This window comes from Amblyraja radiata, chromosome 11, assembly GCF_010909765.2.
Source record: "Amblyraja radiata isolate CabotCenter1 chromosome 11, sAmbRad1.1.pri, whole genome shotgun sequence".
Taxonomy (NCBI): Eukaryota; Metazoa; Chordata; class Chondrichthyes; order Rajiformes; family Rajidae; genus Amblyraja; species Amblyraja radiata.
Window position 1 is genome coordinate 13,623,041 of NC_045966.1, and position 19,850 is coordinate 13,642,890.

The 19,850-nt window shown below is 42.9% G+C and overlaps 1 protein-coding gene across 6 annotated transcripts in view; it reads right to left on the reverse strand.

Moving 5' to 3' along the window:
• Positions 1–3,162: 3,162 nt before the first annotated feature.
• The window catches only part of LOC116978300 (rho GTPase-activating protein 26-like), a 143,866-nt gene continuing 127,178 nt past the window's right edge, over positions 3,163–19,850 (reverse strand). For 2 of the 6 annotated variants that reach the window (XM_033029350.1, XM_033029348.1), the window contains 3 exons: positions 16,932–17,021; positions 9,554–9,645; positions 3,163–4,666 (listed from right to left, as the gene is read on the reverse strand). In XM_033029350.1, the coding sequence (XP_032885241.1) occupies positions 4,578–4,666; positions 9,554–9,645; positions 16,932–17,021 (271 nt within the window). In that variant the 3' untranslated portion in view covers positions 3,163–4,577. Of the gene's footprint in view, positions 4,667–9,553; positions 9,646–16,025; positions 16,541–16,931; positions 17,037–19,850 lie in introns of those variants that run through there. The other 4 variants (XM_033029347.1, XM_033029349.1, XM_033029351.1 and 1 more) reach the window with 4 other exon arrangements.

The window sequence follows — 19,850 nt, forward strand, 5'->3', positions numbered from 1 at the left end:
AGGAAACAAAGCAGAACTTTCAATTACATTTTTAAACATTATGTAAACTGTTAGGTAAATATTGAATATGCATATTTGCTTAGACAATATACAGTAGGTGCAGGAGTAGGCCATTTGGCCCCTGGAGCAAGCACCACCATTCAATGTGATCATGGCTGAGCATCCACAATCAGTACCCCGTTCCTGCCTTCTCCCCATATCCCCTGACCCCGCTATCTTTAAGAGATCTGTCTAGCGCTCTTGAAAGCATCCAGAGAACCAGCCTCAACCACTGAGTAAGATCTGAAATATCTGTAAGCATTTTAAAAAATGTAAGTAAGCTCATTTTGAAGAATTTATTAAAAGCTATAGTAGGCTATGAGTACATTCAAGCCTGCTCTGCCACTCAGTATGATTATAGCTCATCCTGTACATCAACACTTCAAGGAATTACATTACAGATACAATTTTTTTCCTAAGTTGCAAATCAAAACATAGTTTAGATCTCGCAACAACGCACAAGATTTTTTTCAGCTGTACCCTTTAATACAAACCTGAAATTCACATTTTGCAACATCTAAAATGTGGCATATCCGTTCCTTCCAGAAATGCTACCTGATGCTGTTCCTCCAGCATCTTTGTCTTTCCAGCATCATGGTAAAGTTGCACTAACTCACCCACAGAGACTGAATGTTGTTTTGTGTTAGCTTGCTCATGCCCTTTCCCAATTAAACACACACTGATTTTTATTTCTTTCATACTTATTTTCAAATTCCTCAACTTTTCTAAGAGCTTCAATCTGTACGAGCTTTCCAAATCTCCACCGTAGAGCTTCTGAGCTCATGTTTATAGGTTATAGGAGCAGAATTAGGCCATTCAGCTCATCAAGTCTACTCCGCCATTCAAACACGGCTGATCTACAGTACCTTTCCCTCTCAACCCCATTCTCCTGCTTTCTTCCCAGAACCCCTGACATATGTACAAATCAAAAATCTATCAATCATATAGGATTCATACTTCTGGATCTCCTTTTTAAAAAGCACCAAAAACACAGCTCTATTTTACTGTCTCCTTGCATCTTCATAACAAGAGGAGTTGAGTATGGGAGCAAAGAGGTCCACCTGCAGTTGTACTGGGCCCTAGTGGGACCACATCTGGAGTATTGTGTGCAGTTTTGCCCTCCAAATTTGAGGAAGGACATTCTTGCTATTGAGCGATTGCAGAGTAGGTTCACAAGGTTAATTCCCGGGACGGCAGGACTGTCTTATGCTGAGAGAATGGAGCGGCTGGGCTTGTATACTCTGGAATTTAGAAGGACAAGAGGGGATCATGTTGAAACATATAAGATTATTAAGGGTTTGGACACGCTAGAGGCATGAAACATGTTCCCGATGTTGGGGGAGTCCAGAACCAGGGGTCACAGTTTAAGAATAAGGGGTAAGCCATTTAGAATGGAGATGAGGAAACACTTTTTCACACAGAGTTTTGAGTCTGTGGAATTCTCTGCCTCAGAGGGCGGTGATGACCGCTTCCCAGGATACTTTCAAGAGAGAGCTAGATAGACCTCTTAAAGATAGCGGAGTCAGGGGATATGGGGTGAAGGCAGGAACAGGGTTCTGATTGTGAATGATCAGCCATGTTCACATTGAATGGCGGTGCTGGCTCGAAAAAGCTACAATTCGCATACCGTCCGAACAGATCCACGGACGATGCGATCTCCCAGGTTCTGCACACCGCTCTCTCTCATCTTGACAGCCAGAAGGGGGGCTATGTGAGGATGCTGTTCATAGACTACAGTTCAACACGATAGTTCCCCCCCCCCCCCCCCGTGTGTGTCTGGGTCCTGGATTTTCTCTCCACCAGGCCCCAGGTAGTCAAGATGGGAGGAAATACATCAAAGACCCTCACCCTGAGCACAGGATCCCCCCAGGGTTGTGCCCCCTACTGTACTCCCTGTACACACATGACTGTGTGGCCAAGTTCAGCTCCAACTGGATAATCAAGTTTGCTGATGACACTGTGGTGGGGGGCCTGATCTCAGATAACGATGAGAAGGCCTACCGGGAGGAGGTGGCTGATCTGGCACTCTGGTGTCAGGACAACAGCCTCCTCTTGAATATCAAAAAAACTAAGGAGCTGATCGTGGACTTTAGGAGGGCACATCATCCGAGGACGTACACACCATTGAAGATAAATGGGGATACTGTGGATAGGATGAGCTGTTTTAAATACCTGTGAGTCCACATATCAGAGGATCTGACATGGACATCACACGCTGCAGCACTCGTGAGTAAGGCAAGGCAGCGCCTTTACCACCTCAGGCAATTGAGGAAATTCAGTGTCTCTGAGGATCCTCCAGTGCTTCTACTCAGTGGCTGTGGAAAGCATCTTGTCCAGAACTATCACGATTTGGTTTGGGAATTGCTCTGCCCAGGACAAGAAGGCTCTGCAGAGAGTAGTGCGTTCAACCGAATGCACTATGGGAACTACACTCGCCCCCCCTGCAGGAACTATACATCAGAAGGTGCAACTCCAGAGCCAACAAGATCATGGGAGACCCCTTCCACCCCAGCAACGGACTGTTCCAGCTGCTACGGTCAGGCAAACGCCTCCGTTGCCATGCTGTGCGAACGGAGAGGATGAGACGGAGTTTCTTCCCAGAGGCCATTAGGACTGTAAACTCCTACCTCACCAGGGACTAACTTTACTGAACCACTCTACTGTTGTGTGGTGTCTTTTTAAAATTGCTGTTTTTTTCCTATTTCTTCCCTCCCTCCCACAAATATGTAATATGTGATTATGCGATTCTGTTCCATTCTGTTTGTTGTTTGTTTGTTTGTTTTTTTGCACAATTCGCGAGCATTGCCACTTTTCATTTCACTGCACATCTCGTATGTGTATGTGACGAATAAACTTGACTTGACTTGAAGGGCTGAATGGCCTACTTCTGCACCTATTGTCTTTCTTAATTTTTTCCAAACTTGATGTTTTCATCTGTTACTGGTGCTATATATATTTATATATATATATATCAAACTTTTTTTTTAAAGAGCAAGGATTTCAATGTTTTAAAAAATGTAATGTGTAATGCTACTTATATGACTGAGTAAACATGGACTCTGTACTGCTCCCGTGATCAGGAACATTGAATCCTCTTCCGCTGTATAAATCAAACTCTAATTATCACGTACCAAAAAACATTTTTATTGGCATCTGATAATAATATATTTTAAAACAAATTGTTAAGAGATGAACTACCAGGCTGCAATTTGTTACAGTCAATAATATAGATGGATATCAACCATTGCCCCCAAAGTATTTCATTATCACAATCCACTAGCTTCAACAGCCTTAGTAGTTTAACTTAGAAGCAATGACGTTTAAAAAATTAAAATATAAAGGCAAAGCCACTTCTTAAAACACAATAACCATTCTAGATTTAAATTTAAAAAAGTCAAACTTTGTTTTACTGGATACAAGTATTTTGTTTGTTTCAAAGCAAATAACTTCCAACCAGCAGCTGATAATCTGGTGTCCCCTGAAAACATTAAATGTGCAAGATGAATAGATAAGCAGAAGCTTGTTTCAACACACACAGTCAAACCAAGCCAGCAGGTTTTGCCTTTCAACAATTGTTCGTGCAAACCTTTGGTACAACTTGCATTTGAACTTTGGAATACATTAAATGTTCTATAATACATATTTTTGTTAGATTTGAAATTCTAAGTTTCAAGGTGATCGAAATCAAAAGGTGAATTGTTCAGGTCTGAGGAGTTTTCACCTTTTCAAATCAAAATATTAGCTGCTGAAGGAAATGTAGTGGTTATTGCAGGTGTGTCCTGCTACCTTCACAAAGCATTTTATTCAACAGTGAAATGGCAAGGTCGTTAGAAATGTCTTCCACCTGCTTTCTCATTGTCAATTTTAAGAAACACTTCTATTCAAACCTGCACGCTTATGCCTAAAATCCATTTCTTCCTTTACATCGTGGAAAGCATTCAATTTTATGTCATGTTTTTTAAATACCAAATTACTGTTTATTTTGAGAAATAGAGGTAATTATTAAGATTTTGTTTTCAAATGGACAATAACATCTTCATTATAAAATGTGGCCATTAATGTCACCATTGTCAAGTCCCTTCTGTGTTGCAACATTTCAATTGTATAATTCAATACTTTAGGTGGAAGAAATGGCAAAATTAAGGATAATACACTTCCCCTAATTTAAAAAAAACCCATATCATATAATACATACATCATACAGATATTTGCAACAGTTAAGTAGAATGAATATCAACACTTTATACATTCTACTGCCTACCACAGATAAAATAAAACATAATTTCAGAAACGTAAGAGTTTGAATTAAAAACAAAATCCTTAAGAAGTAATTACAGGCTCTGGTTTGATAAATTAATGGTACATCATATCCATACAGGACATTAAAATCTTGAGTTGAAATTCATCTCCGGTTCATATAATGTCCTCATTGCATTTCAGCAATAGAATAAAATGCTAAAAAACAAAATAATGTTCATATCTTCATTGATTGTCATGGATACCATGTAATTCTCAGCAACAAAGTTGCATGCTTTTGGCTATAGAAACTCAATGTAATTTTCTGGAATTAGTCCGATCTTCCCATCCAAAGTCCCTTCAAGCCAACCAGGTTCCCTAGATGAGTAAACTGAAAAATGCACATCAGTTATTAAAGGAGCAGAAATGCTTTGTTAGGTCAACAGCATAACCAAACAAACATAGAAACATAGAAAATAGGTGCAGGAGTAGGCCATTCGGCCCTTCGAGCCTGCACCGCCATTCAATATGATCATGGCTGATCATCCAACTCAGTATCCTGTACCTGCCTTCTCTCCATACCCCCTGATCCCTTTAGCCACAAGGTCCACATCTAACTCCCTCTTAAATATAGCCAATGAACTGGCCTCAACTACATTCTGTGGCAGAGAATTCCAGAGATTCACCACTCTCTGTGTAAAAAATGTTTTTCTCATGTCGGTTCTAAAAGACTTCCCCCTTATCCTTAAACTGTGACCCCTTGTTCTGGACTTCCCCAACATCGGGAACAATCTTCCCGCATCTAGCCTGTCCAACCCCTTAAGAATTTTGTAAGTTTCTATAAGATCCCCCCTCAATCTTCTAAATTCTAGCGAGTACAAGCCAAGTCTATCCAGTCTTTCTTCATATGAAAGTCCTGACATCCCAGGAATCAGTCTGGTGAACCTTCTCTGTACTCCCTCTATGGCAACAATGTCCTTTCTCAGATTAGGAGACCAAAACTGTACGCAATACTCCAGGTGTGGTCTCACCAAGACCCTGTATAACCTCCCTGCTCCTATACTCAAATCCTTTTGCTATGAATGCTAACATACCATTCGCTTTCTAACCTTTTTATAATGATTCTCGGCTTCAATAAAATAGAATATACCACATTTGCAACAGCAGTGAACCATATAGTTTCTCCTCATTTGGACCCACAAATTTGGACACAATTTGGACTGGATCGACTAGAAATTCAATTGCATATCTCTGTTTTTCAGCATTGTGCAACTAAAAAGTGTTACCCACTAACCTTGTCCCCAGAGTAGAGCATTGCTGCGTCTTTGAGTCCAGAGAGCATGAAGTGATTTCATAACTTGACCACATTGACCAAGGGCCCAAATATGACACTGCACTCTTGGGAATAATATGGTTTCATTAACAGCCTAAGCTGGATATGGCAAGTAAGGTTATTAAATAACGTGCCCAAATCCTTGGCAATCATCTGATGCATCAAGACGGAATCCCCCAAATCTGTAATCATACACGCAATCACACACACACACACACACACACACACACACACACACACACACACACACACACACACACACACACACACACACACACACACACACACACACACACACACACACACACACACACACACACACACACACACACACCTCCCTTCCCGAAGGGCACAACAGAACTAAGCATTTCTTCATGCTGCAAGGTGAATCATTTGATTATTCATTCACATTACTATCTCATTAAATCATCTTTAATACCTCCCATTACAATAACAATACCTTTCCTATATTCCGGTAACTGCTACCTTACACTTGCATTTGTTGGCATCAACCTTCTTACGGAAGCAGCTTTGCTCCACATTGAGGCCCAACAAATTGCCTTCCAGCTGTAAATGCTACAATGGGCCGGGTCAGCAAGTTCTTCCCATTATAAAAAAGTACTGGAAACATTTTGGCTGCCAGCTAAACTACTTTATTGGATTAACTGGCTTGTCTATTGGTAATAATATACAGTGCCCTCCATAATGTTTGGGGCAAAGACACATCATTTATTTATTTTCCCCTGTATCCCACAATTTGAGGTTTGTAATAGAAAAAAAAAATCACATGTGGTTAAAGTGGACATTGTCAGATTTTAATAAAGGCCATTTTTATACATTTTGGTTTCACCATGTAGAAATTGCAGCTATGTTTATACATAGTCCCCCCATTTCAGGGCACCATAATGTTTGGGACACCTGGCTTGTAATTGCTCAGGTATGTTTAAATGCCTCCTTGATGCAGGTATAAGAGAGCTCTCAGCACCCGGCCTTTCCTTCAGTCTTTCCATCACCTTTGGAAACTGTTATTGCTGTTTATCAACATGAGGACCAAAGTGGTGCCAATGAAAGTCAAAGAAGCCATGATGAGACTGAGAAACAAGAATAAAACTGTTAGAGACATCAGCCAAACCTTAGGCTTACCAAAATCAACTGTTTGGAACATCATTAAGAAGAGAGCACTGGCGAGCTTACTAATCACAAAGGGACTGGCAGGCCAAGAAAGACCTCCACAGCTGATGGCATAATTCTTTAAATAATAAAGAGAAATCCCCAAGCATCTGTCCGACAGATCAGAAACACACTTCAGGAATCAGGTGTGGATTTGTCAATTACCTCTGTCCGCAGAAGACTTCATGAACAGAAATACAGAGGCTACGCTGCAAGATGCAAACCACTGTTTGGCCGCAAAAATAGGATGGCCAAGTCAATCACCCGATCGGAACCCAATTGAGCATACCTTTTATATGCTGAAGAGAAAACTGAAGGGGACTAGTCCCCAAAACAAGCATAAGCTAAAGATGGCTGCAATACAGGCCTGGCAGGGCATCACCAGAGAAGACACCCAGCAACTGGTGATGTCCATGAATCACAGACATCAAGCAGTCATTGCATGCAAAGGATATGCAACAAAATACTAAACATGACTTCTTTCATTGACATGACATTGCTGTGTCCCAAACATTATGGTGCCCTGAAATGGAGGGACTATGTTTAAACACTGCTGTAATTTCTACATGGTGAAACCAAAATGTATAAAAATGGCCTTTATTAAAATCTGACAATGTGCACTTTAACCACATGTGATGTTTTCTATTACAAATCTCAAATTATGGAGTACAGGGGCAAATAAATAAATGATGTGTCTTTGCCCCAAACATTATGGAGGGCACTGTAAACAGATTTATCATTTAAAATTTTAAATAACATAAAAAAATGTAAAAACTCAGCAAACGCAATTAATTCAAAAACAGTATCGATCATATCATATTTTTAGTTTAGTTTAAAGATACAGGATGGAAACACGCCCTTCAGCCCACCGAGTCCTTGCCGTTCAGTGATCCCCGTTACACTAGCACACACTGCACATTAGGGACACTTTACAATTTTTACCAAAGCCAATTAACGTACAAACCTGTACGTCTTTTGAATGTGGGAGGAAACCAGAGCACCCAGGGAAAACCCACGTGGTCGCAGGGAGAACGTACAAACTCCGTACTGTCATGGGGGCACAGCATGTAGAGTTGCTGCCTTACAGCGCCAGAGACCCGGGTTCGATCCTGACCACGGGTAATGTCTGAATGGAGTTTGGACATTCTCTGTGACCGCGAGGGTTTTCTCTGGACGTACAAGGATCGGTGTGGACCCGGTGGGATGAAGAGCCTGTTTCAGCGCTGAATCTTTAAACTAGACTAGGCACCCATAGTCAGCATCAAATCCGGGCCCTGCAAGGCGGCAACCCTGCCACTGCGTTGCCTTCTATATTGAATTTGAAGAAGGGTCCCAACCCGAAACGTTGTCTGTCCATTCCCTCCCCTGATGCTGCCAGATCCGCTGAGTTTTTACAGCACTTTGTGCTTTGATCGGGATTCCAGTACCTGCAATCTATTGCATCTCTCGATCACATCATATTCACCCTGCATCCAGTCTGCTCATTAAAATGAACAGGATAACTGTAACAGCACCCATCTATCCTAGTGCATGTTTTGTGTGCAGAATGAAAATTTCCACAAAGAATCTAATGGCAATGTGTAATAAAAAAAAACGCAGTGGTAGAAGTTCAGAATTTCCTGTCTGTGCAAGCACATGCAGAAATCCTGAAACCACTCACACTTAGCAGGGAAGTAGTGGCATTTTTCAAAAATATTGAGGTGAAAGTGTTTAAAGCCCTGTTTATGTTTTCATTTCCTAAATCAAACTTAACTATCTTCCACACTTTGTTGGTGACACCAGCTGTAAAACAGCATTGTTTTCCCACTCGCTATGAAACAGTCTACAACATCTGTTAATGATGTTACATCCTACAGCAATTTTCATGGTAAATTAGGAGATGGCCGGGACAAAATATTTCTTCTATTCCATCATACTCATGTAGCCTATCCCAGCCGTTAGGGAGTGCAAGGCCTAAGGTTGGAAATCAATTAGCTTTTCTGTTGTTGAAAAACAATATAATCTAGAACAAAATACATGCGTGCAAAATTCCTGTTCAATGACATTCAATTTCTTTGTACATTTAAAATGATACTTTTGCAACTTCATATTTCCACTATTTTATGCCAGTTTGTCCGATGCTACTTGATTTAGAGTGCTCTACTAGAAATATGCAGAAACTCAACTACAAAGAAATATTCAGCTAAAATGTAGTATACATTCTTTTTATGGTAAAGACTAAATGTCCCACGAGCATGCGACCTGCATGCGGCGAGCGCGACCAAACCGGAAGCGGGTTTCACACGGAGGTCGAGTGATCCCCGTACAGGGCCGGTCCCACCAGCATGCGACCTGCATGCGGCGAGCGCGACCAAACCGGAAGCGGGAGCCGCGCGGAGGTCGAGTGAGTGACGTGAAGTTTACGCGAAGTCCGCGGGAAGTTCGCCTGTGACTTATGGCGTCGAGACGCTGCGCACGCCCGTCGAGGCGGTGCGTACGGTGTCGAGGCGGCTGCGGGCCGGCAGGCCGTTGCCACGCAGAATTTTTGAACACGGTCAGTTTTTCGGAGCCCCGCGCGATGTCGGGACCAGCTCCGCACAACTCCATACGGCTCCGGCGATCGAAATAGGACTGGCCCCGTGAGGCCGTACGGCTCAAGCGACCACGTTAGGTCGCGCTTGCTGCATGGAGTCGCATGCTCGAGGGACAGGCCCTTTACTGCTCTTAAAACAGCTGTGTTCAAGAAATTTGAATAAATAACCGGAGCTTAATTTCAGTAGAGTTGACCTCACTTACTGTTCTCAAAGATGGTTCCAGCACTAAAGGATAGTTCCGAATCATGTTCCGCCTTACATGCGTACAGGGCTCTCGCTTTGCGATTTTGTGTACTGAAAAATAATAATGGTAGCAGTATTATAATAAAATATCATTCTAATTGTAACCTGCTGAATTACCAGCCAACCATGTTCACTCTGATCCATTCCAAATCAGCAAAGCCAGTAATGACTGGAAGTCAACATTTCCCCCAGAAGATGTTAGGTCTCCTTTGATCGTGATGAATGTACTTCCATTGTGTTGTTGGGCTGGATCGTGCTGAAGTGCTCATTGTCCATGATCAAACTTGGAGCATGCACTTCCTGCTTATACACTCAATGCCCTAACTAGCCAAGGCCAGTATCCCTTATGCCTTCCGAAGCACTTATCTACTTGTGCTGCAATATTTGTGGAACTCTGGGCTTCTACTCCAAGGCCCTCTGTTCATTAAGGCTCCTTTTGACCCTATTATTCATGTTATGTGTCTTAGCTTCATTAGTAATTCCAAAATGTATCATCTCACATTTATCAGGATTTAACCTTTATTCATTTCTCAGTTCAGTTCACCGACACGTTGTTATCACTTTGTGGCCTAAGACTACTCTCCATACTATCCATGACTCTTCTAATGTTTGTGCCATCATCTGCAAATTTGCCAATCGTGCCTCCTACATCCATTTTGTCACATACAATGTATATGGCCCCAGCACCAACCCTTTACGGACAATACTAATAACAGGCATCCAAACACTAAAACCACCTCAGTCTCTCATTGCCAAGCCAATTTTGGATCCCGTTTGCCAAATTGTCCTGGAGTCAATGACCGCTAAATTATTTGGATCAAACTCTCATGCAGGACCTTGTCAAAGGCCCTGCTGAAATCCAGTAAACTACATCTACTGCTTTGTCTGCTTGGTTACTTAAAAAAGTTCAATCAGATTGGGCGGCACAGTAGCGCAGCAGTAGAGTTGCTGCCTTACAGACCCAGGTTCGATCCTGACCGTGGGTGGTGTCTGTATGAGTATGTACATTCTCCCTGTGACCGCGTGGGTTTTCTCCGGCATCTCCAGGTTCCTCCCACACTCCAAAAACGTACAGGTATGTAGGTTAAAATGCTTGGTATAAACTTAAATTGTCCCAAATGTGTACAGAATAGTGCTAAAAGTGCGGGGATCGCTGGTCGGTGCGGACTTGGTGGGCCGAAGGGCCTGTTTCCACGCAGTTTAGTATCTCTAAGCTAAACTAAACATATTGATCAGAGAGGGTCATGTGGGTCATGTAATGCCGTGTGTACTCTCTCTGATTATCCCCTTTTGTTCCAAGTGATCATTAATCCTTCCCCTCAGAATTTTCTCAATAACTTGGGAGGCAAAGTAGCACAGCGGTAGAGTTGCTGCCTTACAGCACCAGAGACCCGAGTTCGATCCTGTCTAAGGGTGCTGTCTGTACATTCTCCCCTTGACCGCGTGGGTTTTTTCCAGCGTGCGTTTTCTCCTCTCATATTCGAAAGATGTATAGGTTTATAGTTTAATTGGCTTTTGTAAATTATCCCCAGTATGCAGGATAGAACTAGTGTATGGTGATTGCTGGTCGGTGTGCACTTGGTGGGCCGAAGGGCCTGTTTCCACGCTGTATCTCAAAACTAAACTAAACTTCCCAATAACCTCATATTATACATATGACACGATTTGTAAAATGATGAAATATCTTTCCACTAGCTATACAAAGCCTATACCCAATCTGCATGAACAAGAGAAATTAGCCACTAGCATCTTCATCATGGCTCATAAAACATTTACCAGCTGCTCCGACACTAAACACAATTAACAAAAGCATTCAACTTTGTCACTGGAACCTGCATTACCATCATCCGAGCACTATGTTATTTTATATAAATAATTAATTGGTTCTTCTCTCTATTAAAATGTGGTCTAAGTTCTAGGTATTGATGGGCAATTATGTGGGGATAAAATAGCTGCTTATAATTGAACAGGATGGAATAATTACAAGAAAATATTATTAGACATTTACTTTTTTAATATTCCGAACTGTTCTTGCTTCAAGAGTTTATAATTTTACATGTTTCTAATCTTCATTCACTTCAATAGCCTGTTCAGTCAATGGGTGTGGTTAGGCTGAATTTTAAAGTTTATTTTCCTCAGCAGTTTTGTGTGTGAAACATGGTCTAACGAGGCTCACATCCGATGCTTCAGTTATATCCTTAGGATCATCTTTACTGAGAGAGCATCTTCATCTAATAAATTCAAATTGCTGAATTCAAATTGATTAAGTCCATTCTCACTCCATAGATCAGCAGCTAACAAAGGCGGCCACACAATGACTTTGAAATCTTGGAAAATATATTTACAAGCCATTGCCTGTAGGCGATGTAAAGGTTTAGGGAGTTGGGAAGTAAGTAATATGTTAAATACACTTCTCCAATAAGCAGAGTATTTATGTGGATGCCTAGTTAAGTTGCTTTCCCAGACTAAAGCCTAGGTTTTATGGAGGAGTATTTGACAGTAGCGAGGACTTTCAATATCTCCACCAGGCAAGAAACTTAACTAGGCTATCAACATAAATACTGCACTTCCTCTTGATGAAAATTGCCATTACTAGATAGTTGTTGAACAAATATTAATCTTTAAACAGGTTCCTTGCCTCGTCCAAGGTGCTACAGCAGCTCACTGTGCAAGGGTAATATCCTGAGAATGAAATGTTTGAATAACTATAACCATCTTCCTTTGTTCATGGCATGACTCCAGGTAATGGAGAGACTTGTGACCTTCAGTTTTACTATGGCCCCTAATCTCAGACTCAACCCAGCATGTATTGATTCAGCAAGGTCATTATTTGCTAGCCTTTATTTATAACTCGGATTGAGGTACAAAGTGAAGTGCTAATGACTCTTACCACCTCTCCTGGTGCCTGAATATTTCTTTAGTTTAAGATCTGTTTCTAGATCAACCCTTATGATGACTCTCAAAGTTTCAACATTTAAAGATTACGGAAAGAAGGCAGGAGAATGTGGTAGAGAGGGAAAGATAGATCAGCCATGATTGAATGTTGGACTCAATGGGCCAAATGGCCTAATTCTGCTCCTATAACATGAACTTATTTCCTTGCAAGTTGTGAAATGTCCTATTCAGTTAATATGTCCTTATATGTAAAAATACCTTGATTGATATTGATCAACAGACATTATTTCATATCGGGTTTTACAGAGAGAAGGCTTCTTTTACCTTAATTTATCTAAACAAGAAACATGGAACATTTTTATTACAATATAATGTTGCAAGAAATATTCTTATGGCATACCATCAAAATCAAAGCTCCAGTGACAAACATGCACCAAAATTATTATTATTATTTCCTTTTGAAGGATTGGCTTTTTTTCAGCATTCCCACCTCTGAAACAGAACGTACCGAGTTCAAGTCAGAGTCCAAAACCTGACCTGACATGTTGCTGCTGTGATAAAGGAACGTCACACATTTACAGTTGCCATATTAATCCCAGGCTTCATCTGCTTATTCGCGTAGACTGAAAAATTCTGAAGAGATCAGGAAACTAGTCTGCAGCCTTGGTAAAAAACAAAACAATTCTGCTGCCTTGATCAATATTTCTTTAATATTTTATTTTGGCAAGTGTTCAGAACAAAAGTTATATACAGCTTTAAGTAACTCAATATTCCATACATAACTTTGTAAAGAACAGTTCAAATGGTATGCCAGAAAAGGGATTTTAAAATTGAATTAATTCATGAAACATGAACTTTTTCCAAAAGATAATCCATCAGAAGAATATTGCTTAAAAACTGCAAATAGCGTTATGCGTCTGTCTAAATGCAAGCTCTTGTGATGTTGGCTGCTTTCCATTCCCATTGAGAATAGAGTTCACAGTGAGTTCTATGAGTTCAGACTTTATCCACTCAAAGTATATTATTTTTATTCTTAAATCGAGGAATTTCTGAATTCTGCAAATGGAATAACATGGTCTGAAAATCAGACTGCAGCATCGAGGCTCCCGATGTTGAAGACCCCGCCGGCCAATGAAAGACCCCGTGAACGGGCTGATTCAAGCCCCACGATTCGGGGCGGATGAGGCTGCTGTTGCTGGAGTTTGGAGTCGGTCACCAACCAAGTCAGCTCCAGATTACGTATATATATTTATTGCTCATTATTCTATGTTCGCTCTTCTGGGGAGATGCTAACTGCATTTCGTTGTCTCTGTACTGTACACTGCACAATGACAATAAAGTTTGAATCTGAAAAATCAGAATCTGAGATGTTACCGTCCACAGGGCTCATGGCCAAAGCCTCGTGTGTGAGCGCATGCGTGCGCGGCCGCCAAGAGATTGTGTCCCCCGCATGTTTTGATAGCGAGTTCCATGCCCGAGTACGGGAACACCTCAAGGCTGTGTGCTCAGCCCCCTGCTCTACACACTCCATACTCATGACTGTGTAGCCGGACACAGTGTGAACTCCATCTTCAAGTTCGCTGACGACACCACCATTGTTGGACGAATTACAGATCGTGATGAGTCAGAGTATAGAAGTGAGATTGACCGATTGACCAAATGGTGCCAGCAATACCAATCTGGCTCTCAATATCAGTAAAACCAATGAACTGATTGTGAACTTTGGAATAGGAAGGATGACGACCCACAGTCCTGTTTATATCAACGAGTGCATATTTCCTGGACACAGCACACTGATGCAATTATAAATAAAGCACATCAACATCTCTGCTTCCTGAGAAGATTACAAAGATTCGGTATGTCAGAGACGATTCCGATGAACTTCTACAGGTCCACAGTAGAGAGCACATTGACTGGTTGCATCACGGCCTGATCTGGCAACTTGAATGCCCAGGAGCAAAAAAGACTGCAAAAAGTTGTGAACACTGCCCACTCCATCACCGGCTCTGACCTATCCACCATCGAAGGGATTTATCAGTGTCGCTGCCTCAAAAAGGCAGCCAACATCATCAGAGACCCACACAATCCTGGCCACACACTCATTTCACCACTGCCATCAGAAAGAAGGTACAGGAGCCTGAAAATGTAATATCCACGTTCAGGAACAGCTTCTTCCCTGCAGCTATTAAACACTACAACCTCAAATATGCTTTGAACTACAATAGATTATTATTATTATTGCACTACTATTGTTTGTTTTTTGTCTGTACGTATGTGTATGTGTATATATATATATATATATATATCATATCTACTGGGTACTGAGCCCCATGCTCTACTCCCTCTTCACACACGACTGTGTTCCTGCATTCGACACCAACACCATCGGCAAGTTTGTAGACGACACAACAGTGATTGGGCTGATCACCAACGGTGATGAAACAAAATACAGAGCGGAGGTAGCGGAGGTGCAGAACCTGGCAGACCAGTGCGCACGTAACAACTTGTCACTAAACACCTCCAAGACCACGGAGCTGATTATCGACTTCAGGAGGTCACATAATGGAGAATACGCCCCAATCTCCATCTACGGGGACAGTGTGGAGAGAGTGTCCAGCTTTAAGTTTCTGGGCACTCACATTTCAGAGGACCTCACATGGTCCACCAACACCGCTGCGCTGGTCAAGAAGGCACAGCAATGACTGTTCTTCCTGAGAACATTAAAAAAGACTGGTCTGCCCCAACAGCTGCTGACAACCTTCTACCGCTGCACCACAGAGAGCGTATGGCATTAACGTATGGCATCTCCGTGTGGTATCTCAGCTGCAGGGAGGCGGAGAGGAGAGCTCTTCAGGGCGTCGTCCACAGAGCGCAGAAGATTATTGGGACACAGCTACCAGCCTTGGAGGGCATCTACCAAACACGGTGCCTCAGGAAGGCCGTCAGCATCCATAAAGACTCCTCACACCCTTGTAATGGACTGTTCGAACTACTTCCCTCTGACAGACGTTACAAGGCCTTCTACGCCCGAACCTCCAGACTCAGGAACAGCTTCATTCCCAGAGCTATAGCGGCTCTGAACCGGCCCTGCTGAGTGCCCCCCACCTCCCATGGACTGTCTCCCTCGGATGGTCACGTCGCACAGACACATCTGCACTTTAGTCTGTTTGAACTGTTTTGACTATTTTACTGTTGTAATGTTCTTTATGTTCTCGGGGTATCTAAATCTAAATTTTATTAGTTATTTAAGTTATGACATCGGATGGAAGCTGCATACCAAATCTCGTTGCGCTTATGTGCAATGACAATAAAATATATTATTATTATTATTATATATATATATATCTATCTATCTATCTATCTATCTATCTATATTGTGTGTATGTGCTAGTGAGTGTGCGTATTCATACACACTGATCTTTTTATCTCTCGTTTATTATATTGTTTACAGTGTACTGTTGTGTTGTGCTGCAGCAAATAAGAATGTCATTGTTCTATCTGGGACATATGACAATAAAACACTCTTGACTCTTGAAAATGGCTTTTAAATGTTGTTACCTGCCGCAACCACTTAATCCGGCAGCTTGCTCTTTATACCCACCAAGGATACTAACTAAATCACTCTTTGGCTTATTTTTAAATAATTTCAAACACGCAGAAAAGATGACATACATAAACACAAAACAACACAATGTCAGAGGGCACTCTGCAGGAATGTTACAAACAGAAATTGCCTGCAGATGGAATGACAGAGGACAGCTTATTTCACCAAACAGCTTTCATTCTAATATAGTGTGTAAAATTACACAGAATGAATATTTAGTAATCCAAGGATATATATGTGACAGCCACAGAGACAAACCACAGAATGTCATTGATAACAATACAACTACACTTAAAATAATGCTTGTGCAAGTAAACTCTTTATTCTCTAATTGATGTACATGTGGAGGGTTCAAGGGTGAAAAGGTTGCTGTGAAATTGCTTGAATTCCAACAGGTATTAATTTAGTGGTAATTAAGCTTAAGGCTAATTTCTTTGTACATCCAACCTGAAATTTAAAACAAGAGCACATTATCAAACAAGGTATTTTAATATAACTGGAAATTGTTTCTAAACTATTTTATGACATTGAACTGAAGATTTAACTGCAACAATGAATACGTCATAAATATTTGAATGTAAATCACCAAAGGTTTCCACTTAAATACAATCTCAATCTTGGAGATAATATAAATGAGGTAAAATGCGCCGTGTTATAGTTTAGACATTTCGCGTTAAGTGACTGGCTTAACTTTCTGTGACAGAAAATATCAATGCAAAACTATAACCCAAAACACAGAATTGAAGAAAACGTTAAAAAAAAAATTTGGAAGAAGGTTGGGTTTTGCCCAGTGCATAAAAATTAACAAAGCTGAAAATAAAATAAACTGGTACCAAACCTGAGAGGGGAAGAGTCACTGGAGGAAACAGGAACTGGACTTGAAGGTGCTGAAACCATAGGCGATGTGGGTGACAGTGGTGTACTGGGACTGGGAGGAAGAGGACTAGAAAATAAGCAAGAGTATTAAAAACTGAAAAACAAATTAAAATAATGTTAGCAAGATAAGGTTTTAAGGAATAAAGCAAAGGACTCGGGTTAGCATGCCTAATTGAGGATTTTTTCTGACTACATCCCATTTTGATGACTTCTCACTGCAACTAAAAAGATGATTAATTTCAACAGGACACCGAGCTCCAAATTTGGTCCAAAGACACATTTACAGAACATGAATCACATTTTAACTGCTCATTTGCTGGAATTTCTGATCAAAAATATTATTAGAAAGGGTTATTACAATTACCACCAGTATTTACTTAATACATCAAAGGGGAAGGAAAGGAAACATTTGGGATCATCCTCTTTACGGCTGCATTCGTTCATTACCAGTTCATGGAGAACCAGTGGATGTGTTATATCTGGACTTTCAGAAGGCTTTCGACAAGGTCCCACATAAGAGGTTAGTATACAAACTTAAAGCACACGGTATTGGGGGTTCAGTATTGATGTGGATAGAGAACTGGCTGGCAGACAGGGAGCAAAGAGTAGGAGTAAACGGGTCCTTTTCAGAATGGCAGGCAGTGACAAGTGGGGTACCGCAAGGCTCAGTGCTGGGACCCCAGCTATTTACAATATATACTAGACCAATTGCAGACCCATTGGGTCTGTTCCCCCAACGTGAGGTTGGGGGGGGGGGTGCGGCATGCAGCGGGGAGAGGGGGGGGAGAGGGGAGAGGGGGGGGGGAGAGAGGAGAGGGAGAGGAGGGGGGGGAGAGGAGAGGGGGGGTGGGAGATGAGAGGGGGGGTGGGAGAGGAGAGGGGCGGGAGGGGGAGAGGAGAGGGAGAGGAGAGCGGGAGGGGGGGAGGAGAGGGAGAGGTAGAGGGTGGGGGAGAGGAGAGGGGGGGAGAGGAGAGGGGGAGAGGAGAGGGGGGTGATGGGGAGAGGGGGGGTGGGAGAGGAGAGGGGGAGGAGAGGAGAGGGGGGGAGAGGAGAGGAGAGGGGGTGGGAGAGGAGGGGGAGGAGAGGAGGGGGGAGAGGAGAGGAGAGGGGGGAGAGGAGAGGAGAGAGGGGGGGAGGAGAGGGAGAGGAGAGGGTGGGGGAGAGGAGAGGGGGGGAGAGGAGAGGGGGGGGAGAGGAGAGGGGGGGGAGAGGGGGAGAGGGGGGTGATGGGGAGAGGGGGGGTGGGTGAGGAGAGGGGGTGGGAGAGGAGGGGGGAGAGGAGAGGGGGGAGAGGAGAGGGGGGAGAGGAGAGGGGGGGGGGAGAGGAGAGGGGAGAGCGGAGAGGGGGGAAGAGGAGAGGGGGGTGATGGGGAGAGGGGGGGATGGGGAGAGGGGGGGGATGGGGAGAGGGGGGGGATGGGGAGAGGGGGGGTGGGGAGGGGGGGGGGGGGAGGGGGAGGGGGGGAGAGAGAGAGAGAGAGAAAGAGAGAGAGACAGGGGGGGAGAGAGAGAGAGAGAAAGAGCGAGGGATAGGGAGAGAGAGATGTGGGGAGAGAGAGGAGGGGAGAGAGAGGAGGGGAGAGAGAGAGTGTGCCTTTTTACTTCAACCCAAACCCCCCAAACAACCATTTGCAGGCAGTGCTTTTTTTCCCTCAAACTAACCATATTTTCATTTTCAAACCACATTATGGGTACTCACAGCTGAGGAGACATTTGTTCAGTGTCATTCAGAGCTCTCATTGAGGCACACCACTTGCAGAGACTGATTGAGGCACACCACTTCCTGGTTTTATAGTCCCTCCCCCTCCCTCCAGCAGGGGCAGCAGAGAGAATGGGGAATTTTGTAAAAACATTAATATCTCTGTCATTTTTCATCGACGGGAAAAATCCTCGGCACACATGCGGCGGAGGGGGGCTCTGAGCGAGGTGGCCAAAAATGACGGCCGTAGGTGGCGGCGTTCTCTCGGAAATCGCAGCACAGATGGCCAAAACCGGTCAAGAACAGACTTTTAGTAATATAGATTAATGATTTGGACGAGGGAATTGAATGCAACTCCAAGTTTGCGGATGACACAAAGCTGGGGGGCAGTGCTGGGCTGTGAGGAGGATGCTAGGAGGCTGCAAGGTGACTTGGATAGGCTGGGTGAGTGGGCAAATGCATGGCAGATGCAGTATAATGTGGATAAATGTGAGGTTATCCACTTTGGTGGCAAAAACAGGAAAGTAGACTATTATCTGAATGGTGGCCGATTAGGAAAAGGGGAGATGCAACGAGACCTGGGTGTCATGGTACACTAGTCATTGAAAGTAGGCATGCAGGTGCAGCAGGCAGTGAAGAAAGCGAATGGTATGTTAGCATTCATAGCAAAAGGATTTGAGTATAGGAGCAGGGAGGTTCTACTGCAGTTGTACAGGGTCTTGGTGAGATCACACCTGAAGTATTGCGTACAGTTTTGGTCTCCTAACCTGAGGAAGGACATTCTTGCCATAGAGGGAGTACAGAGAAGGTTCACCAGACTGATGCCAGGACTTTCATATGAAGAAAGACTGGATAGACTCGGCTTGTACTCGCTAGAATTTAGAAGATTGAGGGGGGATCTTATAGAAACTTACAAAATTCTTAAGGGGTTGGACAGGCTAGATGCAGGAAGATTGTTCCCGATGTTGGGGAAGTCCAGGACAAGGGGTCACAGTTTAAGGATAAGGGGAAATCTTTTAGGACTGAGATGAGAAAAACATTTTTTACACAGAGAGTGGTGAATCTGTGGAATTCTCTGCCACAGAATGTAGTTGAGGCCAGTTCATTGACTATATTTAAGAGGGAGATTGATGTGGCCCTTGTGGCTAAAGGGATCAGGGGGTATAGAGAGAAGGCAGGTA